The sequence below is a fragment of the Megalops cyprinoides genome, chromosome 20 (assembly GCF_013368585.1).
Source record: "Megalops cyprinoides isolate fMegCyp1 chromosome 20, fMegCyp1.pri, whole genome shotgun sequence".
Taxonomy (NCBI): domain Eukaryota; kingdom Metazoa; phylum Chordata; class Actinopteri; order Elopiformes; family Megalopidae; genus Megalops; species Megalops cyprinoides.
The window spans coordinates 825,199-838,599 of record NC_050602.1 but is presented as its reverse complement, the minus strand read 5'-3'; the positions used below and the strand labels follow the sequence as shown (position 1 = coordinate 838,599).

At 41.0% G+C, this 13,401-nt stretch overlaps 1 protein-coding gene across 1 annotated transcript in view; it reads left to right on the top strand.

Moving 5' to 3' along the window:
- Nucleotides 1-412: 412 nt before the first annotated feature.
- The window catches only part of LOC118796022 (regulator of G-protein signaling 5-like), a 31,380-nt gene continuing 18,391 nt past the window's right edge, over nucleotides 413-13,401 (top strand). The window contains exons 1-5 of the mRNA XM_036554856.1: nucleotides 413-456; nucleotides 919-993; nucleotides 1,222-1,283; nucleotides 1,712-1,878; nucleotides 2,013-2,239. Coding sequence (XP_036410749.1) covers nucleotides 413-456; nucleotides 919-993; nucleotides 1,222-1,283; nucleotides 1,712-1,878; nucleotides 2,013-2,239 — 575 coding nt within the window. The remainder of the gene's footprint in view (nucleotides 457-918; nucleotides 994-1,221; nucleotides 1,284-1,711; nucleotides 1,879-2,012; nucleotides 2,240-13,401) is intronic.

Sequence of the window (13,401 nt, the reverse complement as noted above, 5' to 3'; positions counted from 1 at the left end):
TGCCTTGTTTACCCTCTCCAGTTGTCAGATCTGAGGGCATCAATGACTGACAAATAAAAGAGTGTGTTGCCCTGAGTGATAGGCTGCACATTGTTGTGTCCTTCTGGGCTTTCCCAAAGTCTGTTTGCTTCCTGATTCACGATAATAAAATCATGAGGGGACAAACATGCGACAGCAGGCAGAGAGTTGGCAGGAGTGTTCGTGTGTGTGTGTGTGTGTGTGTGTGTGTGTGTGTGTCCTCCCACAGTGTCATTGGATTCTGACTTGTGATTGGCCAGGAGGGAGGTGACGGTGAGCCAGCTAAGCGTATAAAAAATTGCAGGCTCCCTGGCAATCAGAACACTCTGCTCTCCAGGAGCTGCTCCACATCTGAGGAATATAGTACAACCCCCTCCACCCTCCAAGAATCACAATGTGCCGAGGGCTAGCATCTCTACCAACCACATGTCTGGAGAGGTACGTCAGTAATCTTCAGTGTTTGCCTCATGCTTCTGCCACAGGCTGGCGAGTGCATGCATTCATAACTGTGGTTTGCGATTTGTTATTTATTTGTTGATAGACAGTAGAGTATTATTGTTGTAACATCTTAAGAATATCAGTCATTCATCTTGGATATTTATTTTTGTGTTTAGATTGTTTCAGTAATACAGCTAATAATTATCAGAAGTCTTGCCTTATGCCATTGAAACATTGCCGCAGCCTGACAATTGTGCAATAGATAGGATATTATTTCTACCTTTGTTTCTAGCTTTGTTTTGAGAGGGAGAAATTTAAACTTTAAAGTTATAATTTAAGTTTGAATTTGAATAAGAAAGAAGGGGGGTAGGTATGATTTGCTTCAGTGATAATCATTATTTGCACATTAGTAAGTACTTGAAATGGAACTTAAGCTAATTTGACTGTAATTCTTCTTTTCAGAGCAAAAGGACTTAAAGCTCGTTTTGGCTGTTTGTTCAAGAAGCCAGATGCTTCTCACAAAATGGACAAACTGAGGTAAGACTGGGTTATATTTCAATGAGCTACTTAGGAACTATTGTCTGTTTGAAGGCTATATGCAATAGATGTATTCATTAATGGTGACAGTCTTTCACCATGCCATTCTAATGTCTATTCACAAATACAGGCATTTGCAGTATCTGGCTACATAATTTAACAGAAGGCTATGTACCTAGCAGTAGCAGTGAAGCAATCAGACCAACCCGATGGGCTCTTTCTTGTTAGGATTACCCCAGAAGAATCCTCTAAATGGAGAGAGTCTTTCGACAAGCTCCTGGCGAACAAATGTAAGTGCTCATACCTGTACCCATGTTCCATCTTGCTGACCACACAGTCCAAAGAGCATCATTTCAAGTGACGCAACCCGCGGATACTCTGTTAAGCTCTCAGCCAAAGGTTTTTCCAAGGCAGATATGAGATGTGAGAAATTTTCACAGTCCTTCCTCTCATTGAGAGATGAGATGTTCTAGACACCCCTTGATAACAGAGTCGACATGTCCCTCTCTGTGTTGTGGCATCTCCAGACACTGGGGGAACATTCTAGTTGGCAAATCGCTAAGTTGCAAGGCAGAAGTACCTAACCGCATAATTTGGTTTTAAAATGTGTTTTAAAACATGAAGTAAAAAGAGGGAATAAGTCACAGTGATTGCTGTTATTGAGTGGCTTATCCACATGCTTGATGCCTAAGCATTCTGTCATTTTTGTCTCAAACAGATGGACTCCAGGCTTTCAGAGCCTTCTTAGTGTCAGAGTTCAGTGAAGAGAATATTGCCTTCTACCTGGCCTGCGAGGATTACAGAAGCACTACATCTACTGACAAGCTGTCAGTCGAAGCAAAGAAAATCTACACGGAATTCATTGGGACTGATGCGCCTAAAGAGGTGATTATAATCATTATTCAGCCAGGACAGACAAATCACTCATGTCCCTTTGCTGTTGAATCCCTTTGCAGGACACCACAAGTGTTATGTGTGCATTTATATATTGACAGTCATTGTTCCTGTCTCTGCTGCAGGTCAACATTGACCATGAGACCCGAGCAATCACCAAAAGGAACCTGGAGTGCGCCACAGTGTCCTGCTTTGACCTGGCACAGAGCAAAATCTACTCCCTCATGGAGAAGGATTGCTACCCCCGCTTCCTGCAGTCAGCAGCCTACCAGGAGCTGAACAGGCTTCTGGCCAGCCAGCAGTGTGGCAGCATCAATGAAAGGACCCGGAAATGGGCACATTACGTTCTTGGGTCAGCTGGCGGAAGGCCGTGGTGATGGTTGGAGGCCCCTTAAGACACATTTTTGGGGGGATGGGGGTCCGGGTTTCAGAACAGATGCTGAACCGTGACCAAGAGACATTTGGGCAATGGTGGATGTCTGTGTGAGAATGTTCCAGAGGAGACACTATGGGGATTTTAATAGGGGGGAAACCTGAACATTGGATTTCGTAGCATTTTGGCACAAAGAGCCAAAGATGCGTTGGAGTGAAAAGGACCGTTTTTTTCCATGTGATTTATTGAAAGGGACATCGTGACAAGCCAATGATTTTACACAAGGACTGTTTTTCCAAGGATTATTTATTTATTTATTTTGTATTTATTTACTGTTTAAATGTTTTAGAGCAGCACTTGTTAACAGGACATGTAATATTTATGTGGATTTTTTAATTTTTATACAAAAGTAAGAGAATTGTTTATTTAATATATTTAATAATATATTAATTATTTAATATATATATGTTTCCTTCTATTTCGATTCTCATTAAGAACATATTATTATTCCAGCCTCTGGAAAACATATTGTCAAAATGTTATGCTCTGAGAACATAGCCTATGACACTTTTTTGTGACATCAAAATGATGTTTCAGTGATATCACAGCAGCTGATTTTGTTGATTTTCTGCCATTTCTTTAAGTCATCATAAACATGTATAAGGCTCTGTACCCATAAGCCACAGTGGAGCTCTAAAAAATTGGCAGAGACAAATATGACTGACAGTGTGTTTGTGTGTGTGCATGCATGTGTGTGCACATGCACGTGTGTGCTGAACCATGTCATTTCTGTTTACTCAGACAACGGAACAAAAGGAAAGGATGTGTCACATGACACCTGAACATCATTATTGCATCAGGTCTTTATTATAAAGACCATGACAGGAAGTCAACATATCCTTTCCTCCTTTTTTGTAACAGATTTGATATGATTACATGATGACTCTCTCAGCTTCCACTCTCCCATTTAACTTACAGCATAACAAGTGACTTCCTGCCTTATTCTAAGAATAAAAATGTATGTACACAATGGGGAGGATTAACCTTGGGCTGCATGTATGACATGCTCTCAGCACACAGGTATCAGCAGGAAGTAGGCAGCAGCTCTGCTTTCCTGGAAAAAGTCTGAGGGGTGGGGAGTGGGGGGGATCTCCATGAGGGACCGGTAATTGCCTGGCTCAAACAACTCCCCCCCCTCCCCCTTACCTATATCCTCCAATCCAAACAGCGGAACAGCAGCTGTTTGCCAGCAACAGCAGGGAAGTCTGTGAGTCTGTGCCCACCTCTCACACTGTCATAGGATACGGCCAATTCCACCCATTCCTCATCGCGCTTATCATTTCACCAGGCTGCCGGTGTCACATCTCCAAATGCTTACCTCTCGTGTGTGACCACATGTTGACACACTCCGCGATGGAGGCAGTGCTTTTTAAATGCCAGCAGTGCAACAGAGGAGTACTCAGCAACAGGACCACCCTTATGGAGGCAAAACAATCACATCCTTCTATGTAAAAGACTTGTTACTTTCGCAACAGAGCCTCCAGTCAATCCTCTGTTTACACAGCTGTTACATTAAGGCACATTTCAGCACATTAATAACTTATACTTATAAAAAATGCAGTAATACAGACCTGTGTCCAATGTACTTTGAATATAGTCCTATTTGTTTTAATATTAAACACCTAAGTGCACCTGTAAAATGCAAATGAGATACCAAACCAATGACAAACACAGAGCTACAACTAACTGTTCTATGCGGAGTGTGGGACATTCATGCCCTTTGTTCCTAAGCTGACCCTTCTGGCTGTGTAAAATTTTGTATCGATTAATTGTCATGATCACTATTCTGTTTACTCTCTTAGTTTTATATTTTTTCAGCACTTATTATATATTATCTAACTCTATTTACTTTGGATAAATGTTGAGTATTTAATGGTGGAAAGCAGGTCAAGTTCCTTGCTGAAGTATGCAAAGGAAGTGCCACATCTGGGAATTGAATCAGCATCCCTGGGCCTCACTCACTTTGTTACACTGCTGCCCACTGAAAGTCATCCTTCACCTTTAATAAAATCACCCCACTGCACAGCAAATGAATTCATGTGCAGTAAAGATGAGTTTGAAGAATTAATTTCAAAAGGTTTCAGCTGATTTTTTTCCCAGGGTCAACAATGTTGAGAGAAGGCTTGTACTACGTCAAGCCTTTCCACCCTGAACATGGAGGCCCCCCAAAGTGGCAAAAATGTCAGAGACAATATAGATTACAATAATTTTCAAGAGCTGGCCCAACTGAAAACGGATTGATAATACCAATAGATCTAATGGGTATTTCAGTTCGGGCTGTTTAATATGTTTGGCTGATATTTATGTAAAGCTTTTACTGACAACTGTATGATGCTGTGAGCTGATGTAATTCAAATCAGGCAATGACGGAAGCTATTAAAACAAACCAGTGTGCTCTGTAAACCCTACAGGTTTGTACAAATAGCATTTATTTGCCCACAACATTGTCCCATACCCTGCTGTTACATGCATACAGGCATCAGTTTTGCTCTGTTATGGAACCATGACACTACAGAGGGAGAACTTCACCATCTAACTGAAAATCTCCACATTTTGCAGGCTTTTGCCCTAGTTTGAACAAAAGCTGAGGTGAGATCACATTAGGTGGAAAGCATTTGCAGATGTTTGGCCAAAATCGACTCTTAGTTTGTTGTCTCACAGTTGTCTCAACCTGTGACTATGTTTACCATAGTTGGAAAGGTGTTTTGCCTTTGCAGCTATCCCTCTGCCGTAACTACTTTAATGACAACCAGGCTAGACCCTTTTGGCTTTTGCAGAGAGCCACAGCATTGAGATGTGAATGCAACATCAGCTCCAGATTTTTGCCATTAGTCATCTAAGGAAAAGGCACTCTGATCTTTTGACAGCTGCAAGGCCATTTCACTCAATGGATCTTTCCCTGAAGATTATGCAGAACCGCTACTTGTGTAGGGGGCACTACACAAGGCATTACAGCAGATGAATGAGCTCATTCAAAAGGGACCTCTGGATGTTCTGAGCGAAAATGAAACCCAAAAATGCCTGTTTGGAAATTGCCATTTGAAATCAGTTCTATAAGGGCTATGAATCTGTGTGTGTGTGTGTGTGGCACATCTGACCCTGAATTTTGTGTGGGGTTTATTTCCAAGTACTTATTGACCTTTTCCAACCAGAAAAAAACTGGAAATAACTTCAAGCTGTAAATAGCATTGCAAACTGCATCATCTGCTTTAAGATCATTTAGTAATGAATTTTCAAAATACAGTCCGCAGTGCTGTAGAATTAGTGAGAGTCAGAAAGGTGCAGTTACATACGTTTGCCAGCAGGGAGCAGGCTAGACCTTTCTTTCTCCCAATGGGCCCGTTTGTAGTCTATGTGGCCGGCAATGGCTATGTCTGTTCTTAAAAATGACGAGCCCCCTGTGAATAGTACTAGAAAATTATTACATCATGGCGGGCACTTGGGCAATTGCATTTTCCATCTGAACAATCAAAGAGAACATTGGCCAATGATCAAAAGCAATGATCTGGTTCTTGGAAAGGGCGGCAGTGTAGCATAGTGGTTAAGGAGCAGGACTTGTAACCGAAAGGTTGCTGGTTCGATCCCCGCTGGGACACTGCTGCTGTACCCTTGGGCAAGGTACTTAACCCACAATTGCCTCAGTAAATACCCAGCGTTGGATAAAAGCGTCTGCCAAATGAATAAATGTAAAATGAGGGAAAGGATAAGTAACTGGCATAGAAATCTCAGTAGTGCCACTTTGTCCTCTGTACTCTGTACCTCTGACTTCCATCATCTCAGGGATAGCAAGTAATCCTGACTTAAAATAGTTACATTGTACAACCTTTTATAATATACTATTATAATCTATATGTAGGATGAATAAATGCCTTCTGTTGTGTAAACCTCAATAAATAGGAACAAAACATGATATAACAGAAAAAGTAGATAACGTAGATATGTTTTGGGGTGTTTTTACAAACCTATAAACTCACATACATTAAAAACCTTCCAAAACTTTCAAGTGTAATCTTAAATTAAGTGGGGAAGTAAAAGCAGCCAAAAACTGGGGAGTTTAGGTCTGCCATGCGGTTCTCATTTCACTATACATTTTTCTGCAGATCCAGTTTTCAGTGACTCACTTGTTTTCCTCATGCCTAGTGTAGCAGGCAGGACCTGGTAGGGCACTAGGACCTAGTGGATACCACTTCTAGTGTTATGCTCGCTTTCATTGGCTATTTAGCATGCCATAGTCACTGTGTTCCAGACCAGCTAAACCGAGGTTGGAGAGTGAAGCCACGATTGATCGTGTGTTGCGAAGTGTCCAGTACGATACTTGGAAGTTTCAAACTGTTACCAAGTTTGTGTATGACTCCTTGTACTTCAACGCACAAAATACTAAGAAACCACTTTTTTCAAAGTTACATTGCTGGAGCAGCCTAAAGTCAACAGGGTGGTGACATCACGTGAGTTCCCACCTCTAGTTAAGGAGCCTGTGACTCAAGCACTGTTTTTTCCCAAAGTAGTTTATTTTTTGTTTTTATTGTACTTCATTTTATTTTACTTGTGTGAAATCTGTGAAATTGTTGTGTACTGTGTATATGGTGTATATTGTTGGGTGCGGGCGCCCTGGAGGCAACTAGCTGCCAGGAGGGGGCGATCTAATTTATTTTCCTGTTGTCTCTTGTTTTGTGAAAGTTTGTCTTCCCTTTGTTTTATATAATTCATACTGTGCAATAAGAGGCCATGGGCATTGTGCAATAGGTGGTACCAAGTGAACTTTTTGCTGTGAACTCTGATTGGGGTGTGGCACTTGAATCTGATATTTTTATCACGGTCTGTTTATTGGTGTGGGGTTTATCTTTGTGAGGTGTGCTATTAGGGATGCGCCGAATCTTGATTTTTATGGTTCGGCGGAATACCAAATCCAGCACTTAAGATTCAGCCGAATCCGAAACCAAATACCGAATCCCAGTCATTTCAGTTATGCACATATAAATGCAGTAAACACCAAGAACAACCGTAGAATAAATAATCACAGACAAATGTTTATTGCAGTTTAAGAGTGGGTTACCTATAACTTTTGCTAGGGTTTTGCATTTACTAACCAAAAACAGCTGAATGCTCACACTCAGAAACACCATAATGTTTCAGCTTGGTAAAGTAAAGTACACTCATCATTAACTGCAGGATACATGCTTTCTTCATTCATACAAAAACAGGTACAATATTGAAAGAAACATTAACTGAAAATTTTGTCCCACAAGAAATCTGTCAGATCTCAAAACCTAACCTAATACCTGGTGCACGCTAGAGGATTTTCAAATCTTAACCGATCTTAAAAACGTGGGAGACCACAGACATAACAAAAGATTTAACCGATTTTTAATATTTTAATTGTAAGAACGCACACACCAGAAGATTCAGTCAAGATGCAGGACCACACACTTGGTGATTATACTAAACGATTTCAGAGTGGCAAAATCAGGGGCTTGGGATCTCACAGAAACTCACGCCTTGGGCAACCCTATCCAAATGTGCCAACACCAAACAGTTTCCTGTCTTATAAAATAAATCCAGATTTAACAAAATGTCACTGTTTAAATGGCAAAACAACATTCAAGATGTCCAATAAAATCTTTATTCAATAGCCTACTCAATTGTTGAGCGCTTTTTCTGCTGTTCTTAGGCTGTATCTGAAATTGCTCCCTATTCACTATATAGCACATATATATACGTTTTACACTTGATCATTGGACTGCCAGCTAGCTAACGTTAGTTTCAACTAATTTGAACAGATGAAGCTGGGTGCTAGTTCTTTATGTTAGCTAGTGATAGCTATGCAGTGAAAAGAAACAAGCACCATTTTAAAAACCAGCAACCTTACTTAGCAGAAGTGTTGCGAAGACAAAGTCTGCTTCCGAAATCGCTCACTTGTTCACTCACAGTCTTACAATAAATTAATAATTTTCTGGATATAGTTTCATGTTTGCAAGTTTATTCAAACATTTGTATGAACATTTTTGTGTCTAACTGTGCCAGCTAGCTAGCTAAGTGACTAGCTAGTTGCAACTTACATTAACCTGCTAGCTAGATAATACCACTACCTATCTAGCTATCACTAGCTAACATAAAGAACTAGCACCCAGCTTCATCTGTTCAAATTAGTTGAAACTAACATTAGCTAGCTAGCTGGCAGTCCAACAATCAAGTGAAAAATGTACAGTATATACTGTACGTGGGCTGTTGATGAGCAAACAGGGAACAGGTGTGCAGGATGGGCTTCAGATGGTGGGTGTGGCAGCAGGGCAGATAGGCGGGAAGGGAGGTGGGGCGATGGCTGAAAACAAAACAAAAGCACATGTATGGAAAAAACAAACAAAAGACACATCCACACTGGCAGACAGGGAGAAACAAGCAGCTCAGGCTGGAGTGCTGACTCAGTTTAGCTAATGTAAAGTCTTGCATGTGGGAAATAAGAAACTTAGACCAGACTGCTTCATGGGGGGGAAAAAAAAACTAGAAAGTGCTCCATTTGAAAAGACTTGGGAGTAATAATTGACCCAAGCTTAACAGGATTAGACAGTGTGCTGCAGCAGTAAAACAGGCCAACAGGGTGTTCGGATATAGAGACAAAAGTATTGATTATAAATCTAAAGAGCTTACGTTGAAATTATACAATGCTTTAGTCAGACCTCACTTCAAAGAAGGGCAACTAAATTAGCTCCTGGCATGAAATATAAAATCTACGAGGAAAGACTCAAGTTATTTAACCTATTTAGACTTAGCAAGAGGAGACTTAGTGGTGATCTAAAAGATAATAGATAGATAGATAGATAGATAGATAATAGATTTTTTAGGGTGGGCTCAGTCTGTAGAACAAGGGGACATAAATGGAAACTAGTGAAGAGCAAGTTCTGCACTGATGTAAGGTAGTACTATTTTACACAAAGAGTTAGCAATACATGGAATAGGTTGCCAGGTCATGTAGTTGACATGTAGTTGTAGTTGAGGCCCTTGCTGTGTTCAAGTCCAGACTTGATGCAGTTTTGGATTGTCTTTAATTGTAATGGCGAGCTTAGTTGGGCTGAATGGCCTGTTCTCATCATAATATGTTGTTGTTCTTCTTCTTCTCATACATGCATGTTCACAGGGACACCCAGACAAATGCACAAACACACATTGAGTCAGATGGTTTGCCTTTGTTAGGCAAGTCCATGCTGACACCCCTTTGCCCTACCATAGACTTTCCGTGTTGTTGTCTTATTTTGCAGTTATTTATGATGTCCTCCATTTCATACAATTAGAATTTTATCCGGAGGGCACTTGTGGATCTTTTTAATATCTTTTAAAAGGTTGGGATTTCTAAAACTGGTATTGATGGATCGTGCTGTGTGAAAGGATGTTGTGAGAGCAGAGTGTTTGATAATTCAGTATTCCCACAACACCCATTTGTAGATGACACACAGAAAGTGGTCCAGGAGAGCGGTTAGCAGTCATCGTTTCCGATGGTGTTTACCACTCAACATCCAGTGCGAAGATCCCCCCCCCCCCACTTCCCTTTTTTTCCAAAAAATGTTTACATTAAAATGAGCTATATTGTCAGTGCTTCGGCCCCCTAGCTGTTGTTTTGGTGTTCTCCCCATCTGTCAATGTGGTCCATGTGCTTTTGTTTACCTTTTTCCTTGTGTTCCAGCCCTGCTCCGCTTTCCGCCCTGTCCTTGCCCACCTGATTACCTGATCACCTCCATCTGCCTGCCTGCCCACCTGCATCCTATCTACTCGTCAGCCCCAGCCCTTTATATTTCCTGCTTGCCTCTGTCTTGTTGCCAGTTCGTCTTGGTTTTTGTCCGTTGTTTTGTCAAATAAACTGCTTGGAACCTGAGCTCTTGTGGTCTGTGTCTGAGTCCATGCCTGAGTCATGACATATATGACACTGGTGGTATATTATTTCAATGAGTTCAGGAGGTCCCAGCGGGGGGTGGGGTGATCATGTATTCTCAAAACTTGTTGCTCCTTGGATGCCACTGGTCCCATCCATCCCCAGGCAGGAGGAAGGATGCTGCCTCTCCCACTGAAAGCGTGGGAACCGTCTCTTCCTCGCCCCTTTGAGCATGGGGAAAACTGCGAGTCTGTGACCCTGCTCAGTGAGGACAGGAATACATCATCTGAGACACACTGCTGACTATTCAAAGGCAGATGTGGGGAAAAAAAGGTTCCACCAGGATAATTTGGTATGATGACAAAATCAGAACGTCCAATGTGCTCTCCCCTGCTTCCATCATTATAGCATCTCTGTCTGATCAAGGCCATTTGATGGCTTCCTCTTGCCTGTAGTACCAGGCACCCCACTCCAAAGGGCAAGGCCCGCAGCACAACTCAAAGATCAAAGCATGTTACAGCAGTTCAAGAGTTCAGTTCCTAGCTGAGCAGCTGATTTTTTTGTGAGAAACAGCCTATGGATTGTTCACAAATTACTTTATGGACATTCTAAGATTTTAGATTTATAAACACTTCCACATGGTGCATAGGTCTCCAGTCACACAAAGCCATCACAACAACATAAAAGTATTATTTTTTTAATCATGTTAAAAATATGTGATCATGTAAGCTGTAAAGACTGGAATGAGAGTGAACAATATTAGCAATACTTGCAACTCAGTATATGGCTGCTTTCCAAATGCCTCATGTCTATTCTCATAGTGAGAGTGTGACAGAGGGGAAATTATGCTGTGTCTATTACCATGCATATGATTTAAGAGACAGATGCAGTCAAATCAATTAAAAAGGTGCACATTGTCAAAAAAAGGTTTGGCTAAAGATTCTACAAAGGCAGATATCACAGACATTCCAAATAAATACATGAATAAAGTAATTGAATAAACACTGGAGCAATTTTCTGTACTGCTGCACCAAGTCAGGTAATTTAAAAATATGTCATTTCATTTATGTAATATTCATTTGGGTGATTCAAGTTCAAATGAAGTGCATGAAGAGTTATCAGTTATCCAGCATTTTGAATTGAAACCCTTTGCTCAGTGGGATTGTCTCCTTGACAAGACTCATGAACACTTTTTGGTTTTTATTGAACAGAAAAAGATGGAGGAAACATCTGGAGACCCCATTGCAGCTTCCTTGTCTTATATTCTGTAATACCCATTAAATTCTTTCATGCTGGGGTCATTACACTGCACTGTAAGAATGGAACAGTTTGCATTACTATTGCCCTGAAAACGATGGAAGCCCCTGCCTTGATGACACTTCAAATGAGCATGTCATCATATAAATAACTTCCTCCATTTGTCAAGCTTCCCATTCAATGTTGTTAACCTAGCTGTCGTTTGGGCAATATGATACTTTAAACAAATTGTCCCTGCCTTGAATAACCTTAGGATCTATGGAAGAATTTTCAGTGAAGAACTCATGGGCTGTGGTCAGTGGTTAATCCAGAAGCCTATCATGTGTGCAGTACACATGTAATATAGCACAAATGAGTTCGCAGCCAATCAGACACATCAGTTGTATGTGTAACGGGCAGGGCATTAGGACCTGGGAGCTTTTCCTCTTAGTTACCTGGTTTACTGCTTAGACATATGGATCTACATCATCCTTACCTGTGACAAACCTGTGTCATTGCTACAGGTGCTGAGCCTTGCGTTTGTGCAGAAGGGAAGCCAAACAGCGCGAAAATAAAACTTCATGTGTCGCCCCATCTCTACTTTCTTTGTGTGCAGTGGAAATTATACATTCTTAAGACCTTTTTAAGTAGGTCTTCTTATATTGTAAAATATTGCTTGTAGATGTGTTTAAATTGTAGTTCTCCTTGTTCTCCATTTCATGCATGAATTAGATGGTGATTCCATGTGAACAGAAATGATTTTCAAGTTGAAAAGATTTAGATGGAGTAAGCTGTGCCTTCATTTTTATTCTTTATGGACATGAGCTGGCCATGTGGGGTGAGTTTGTTTGTACATTGAGAAGATTCTTATCGCCTCTTTGTGCGTTTTCTTATTTTTAAATTATTCCTTTTAGCTTTTGTTTGCGATTCCAGTTGTGCTTGAGTCAGGGTTTGCATAGCAGCAGGGAGCAAGGTAATTACCTCTAACTTCCTTATTCTTTGCATGCTTATGTGTTCTTCTGTTTATGACTGTGTAAGACAAGGGTCTCAGACTTACGGCCCACGGGCCATTTCCGGCCCCCCTCCCCCCGCTATCTGGCCCACAACGTTATCCCAAATTATGAAATAATCCGGCCTGCCAAAAAATATTTTATTTTATTATTGTTTTTGCCAGCTGGTCTACATTAATTTATACTACCCAATCAAAGACAGTTGACTGAAAAGAAAATTTTCAAAAATAATGCATTTTGTTAACTCAAATTAACGGCAAAGGTCAAAGGTACCTGCAACGGAAAGAAAGTATTTGATCGGCTAGTGATACCACTCTTTGGCGCTTTATTGTTTGGTTCTGCTGCTAGCAACAAACATGTCTCTTTCCAAAGCTAAACGGAAAGTAGATGAACACAGACAGTTTCAAGAATGGTGGACATTGCAGTATATTTTGTAGAATTCAGTGGAAATGCTGCCTGCCTGATATGTAAGGAAAAAGTCACGGCATTATTGGACAAAACACAGAGAACAGTGAGTGAACTTATCGCCAAAGCAGGAAAGCCGTTTACCGAAGGGCTGTTTCTGAAGGACTGCATGTTGCAGGTTGCTAACATTATATGTCCAGAAAAGAAGAGCTTGTCCAACAATATTTCTTTATCAGCGAACACTGTTGTCGAGCGTATTAATGAACTGTCAGGTGATATTTATACTCAGCTACGTGACAAAGCTGCACTTTTTACTGCTTACTCACTGGCACTTGATGAGAGCACAGACAAAACTGACAATGCACAGCTAGCCAGAGGTATTAATAACCAATTTGAAGTGACGGAAGAGTTGTTAAGTTTGTGTCCCATGCATGGACGTACAACAGCCACGGATATATTTCAGCAGCTGTGCAACGCGATTGAGCGTGCTGGTTTGCCCATCTTGGCTGGTGGGCATCACCACTAATGGAGCCCCGACTAAAAAAAAAAATGGACTGGTAGCGCTGGTC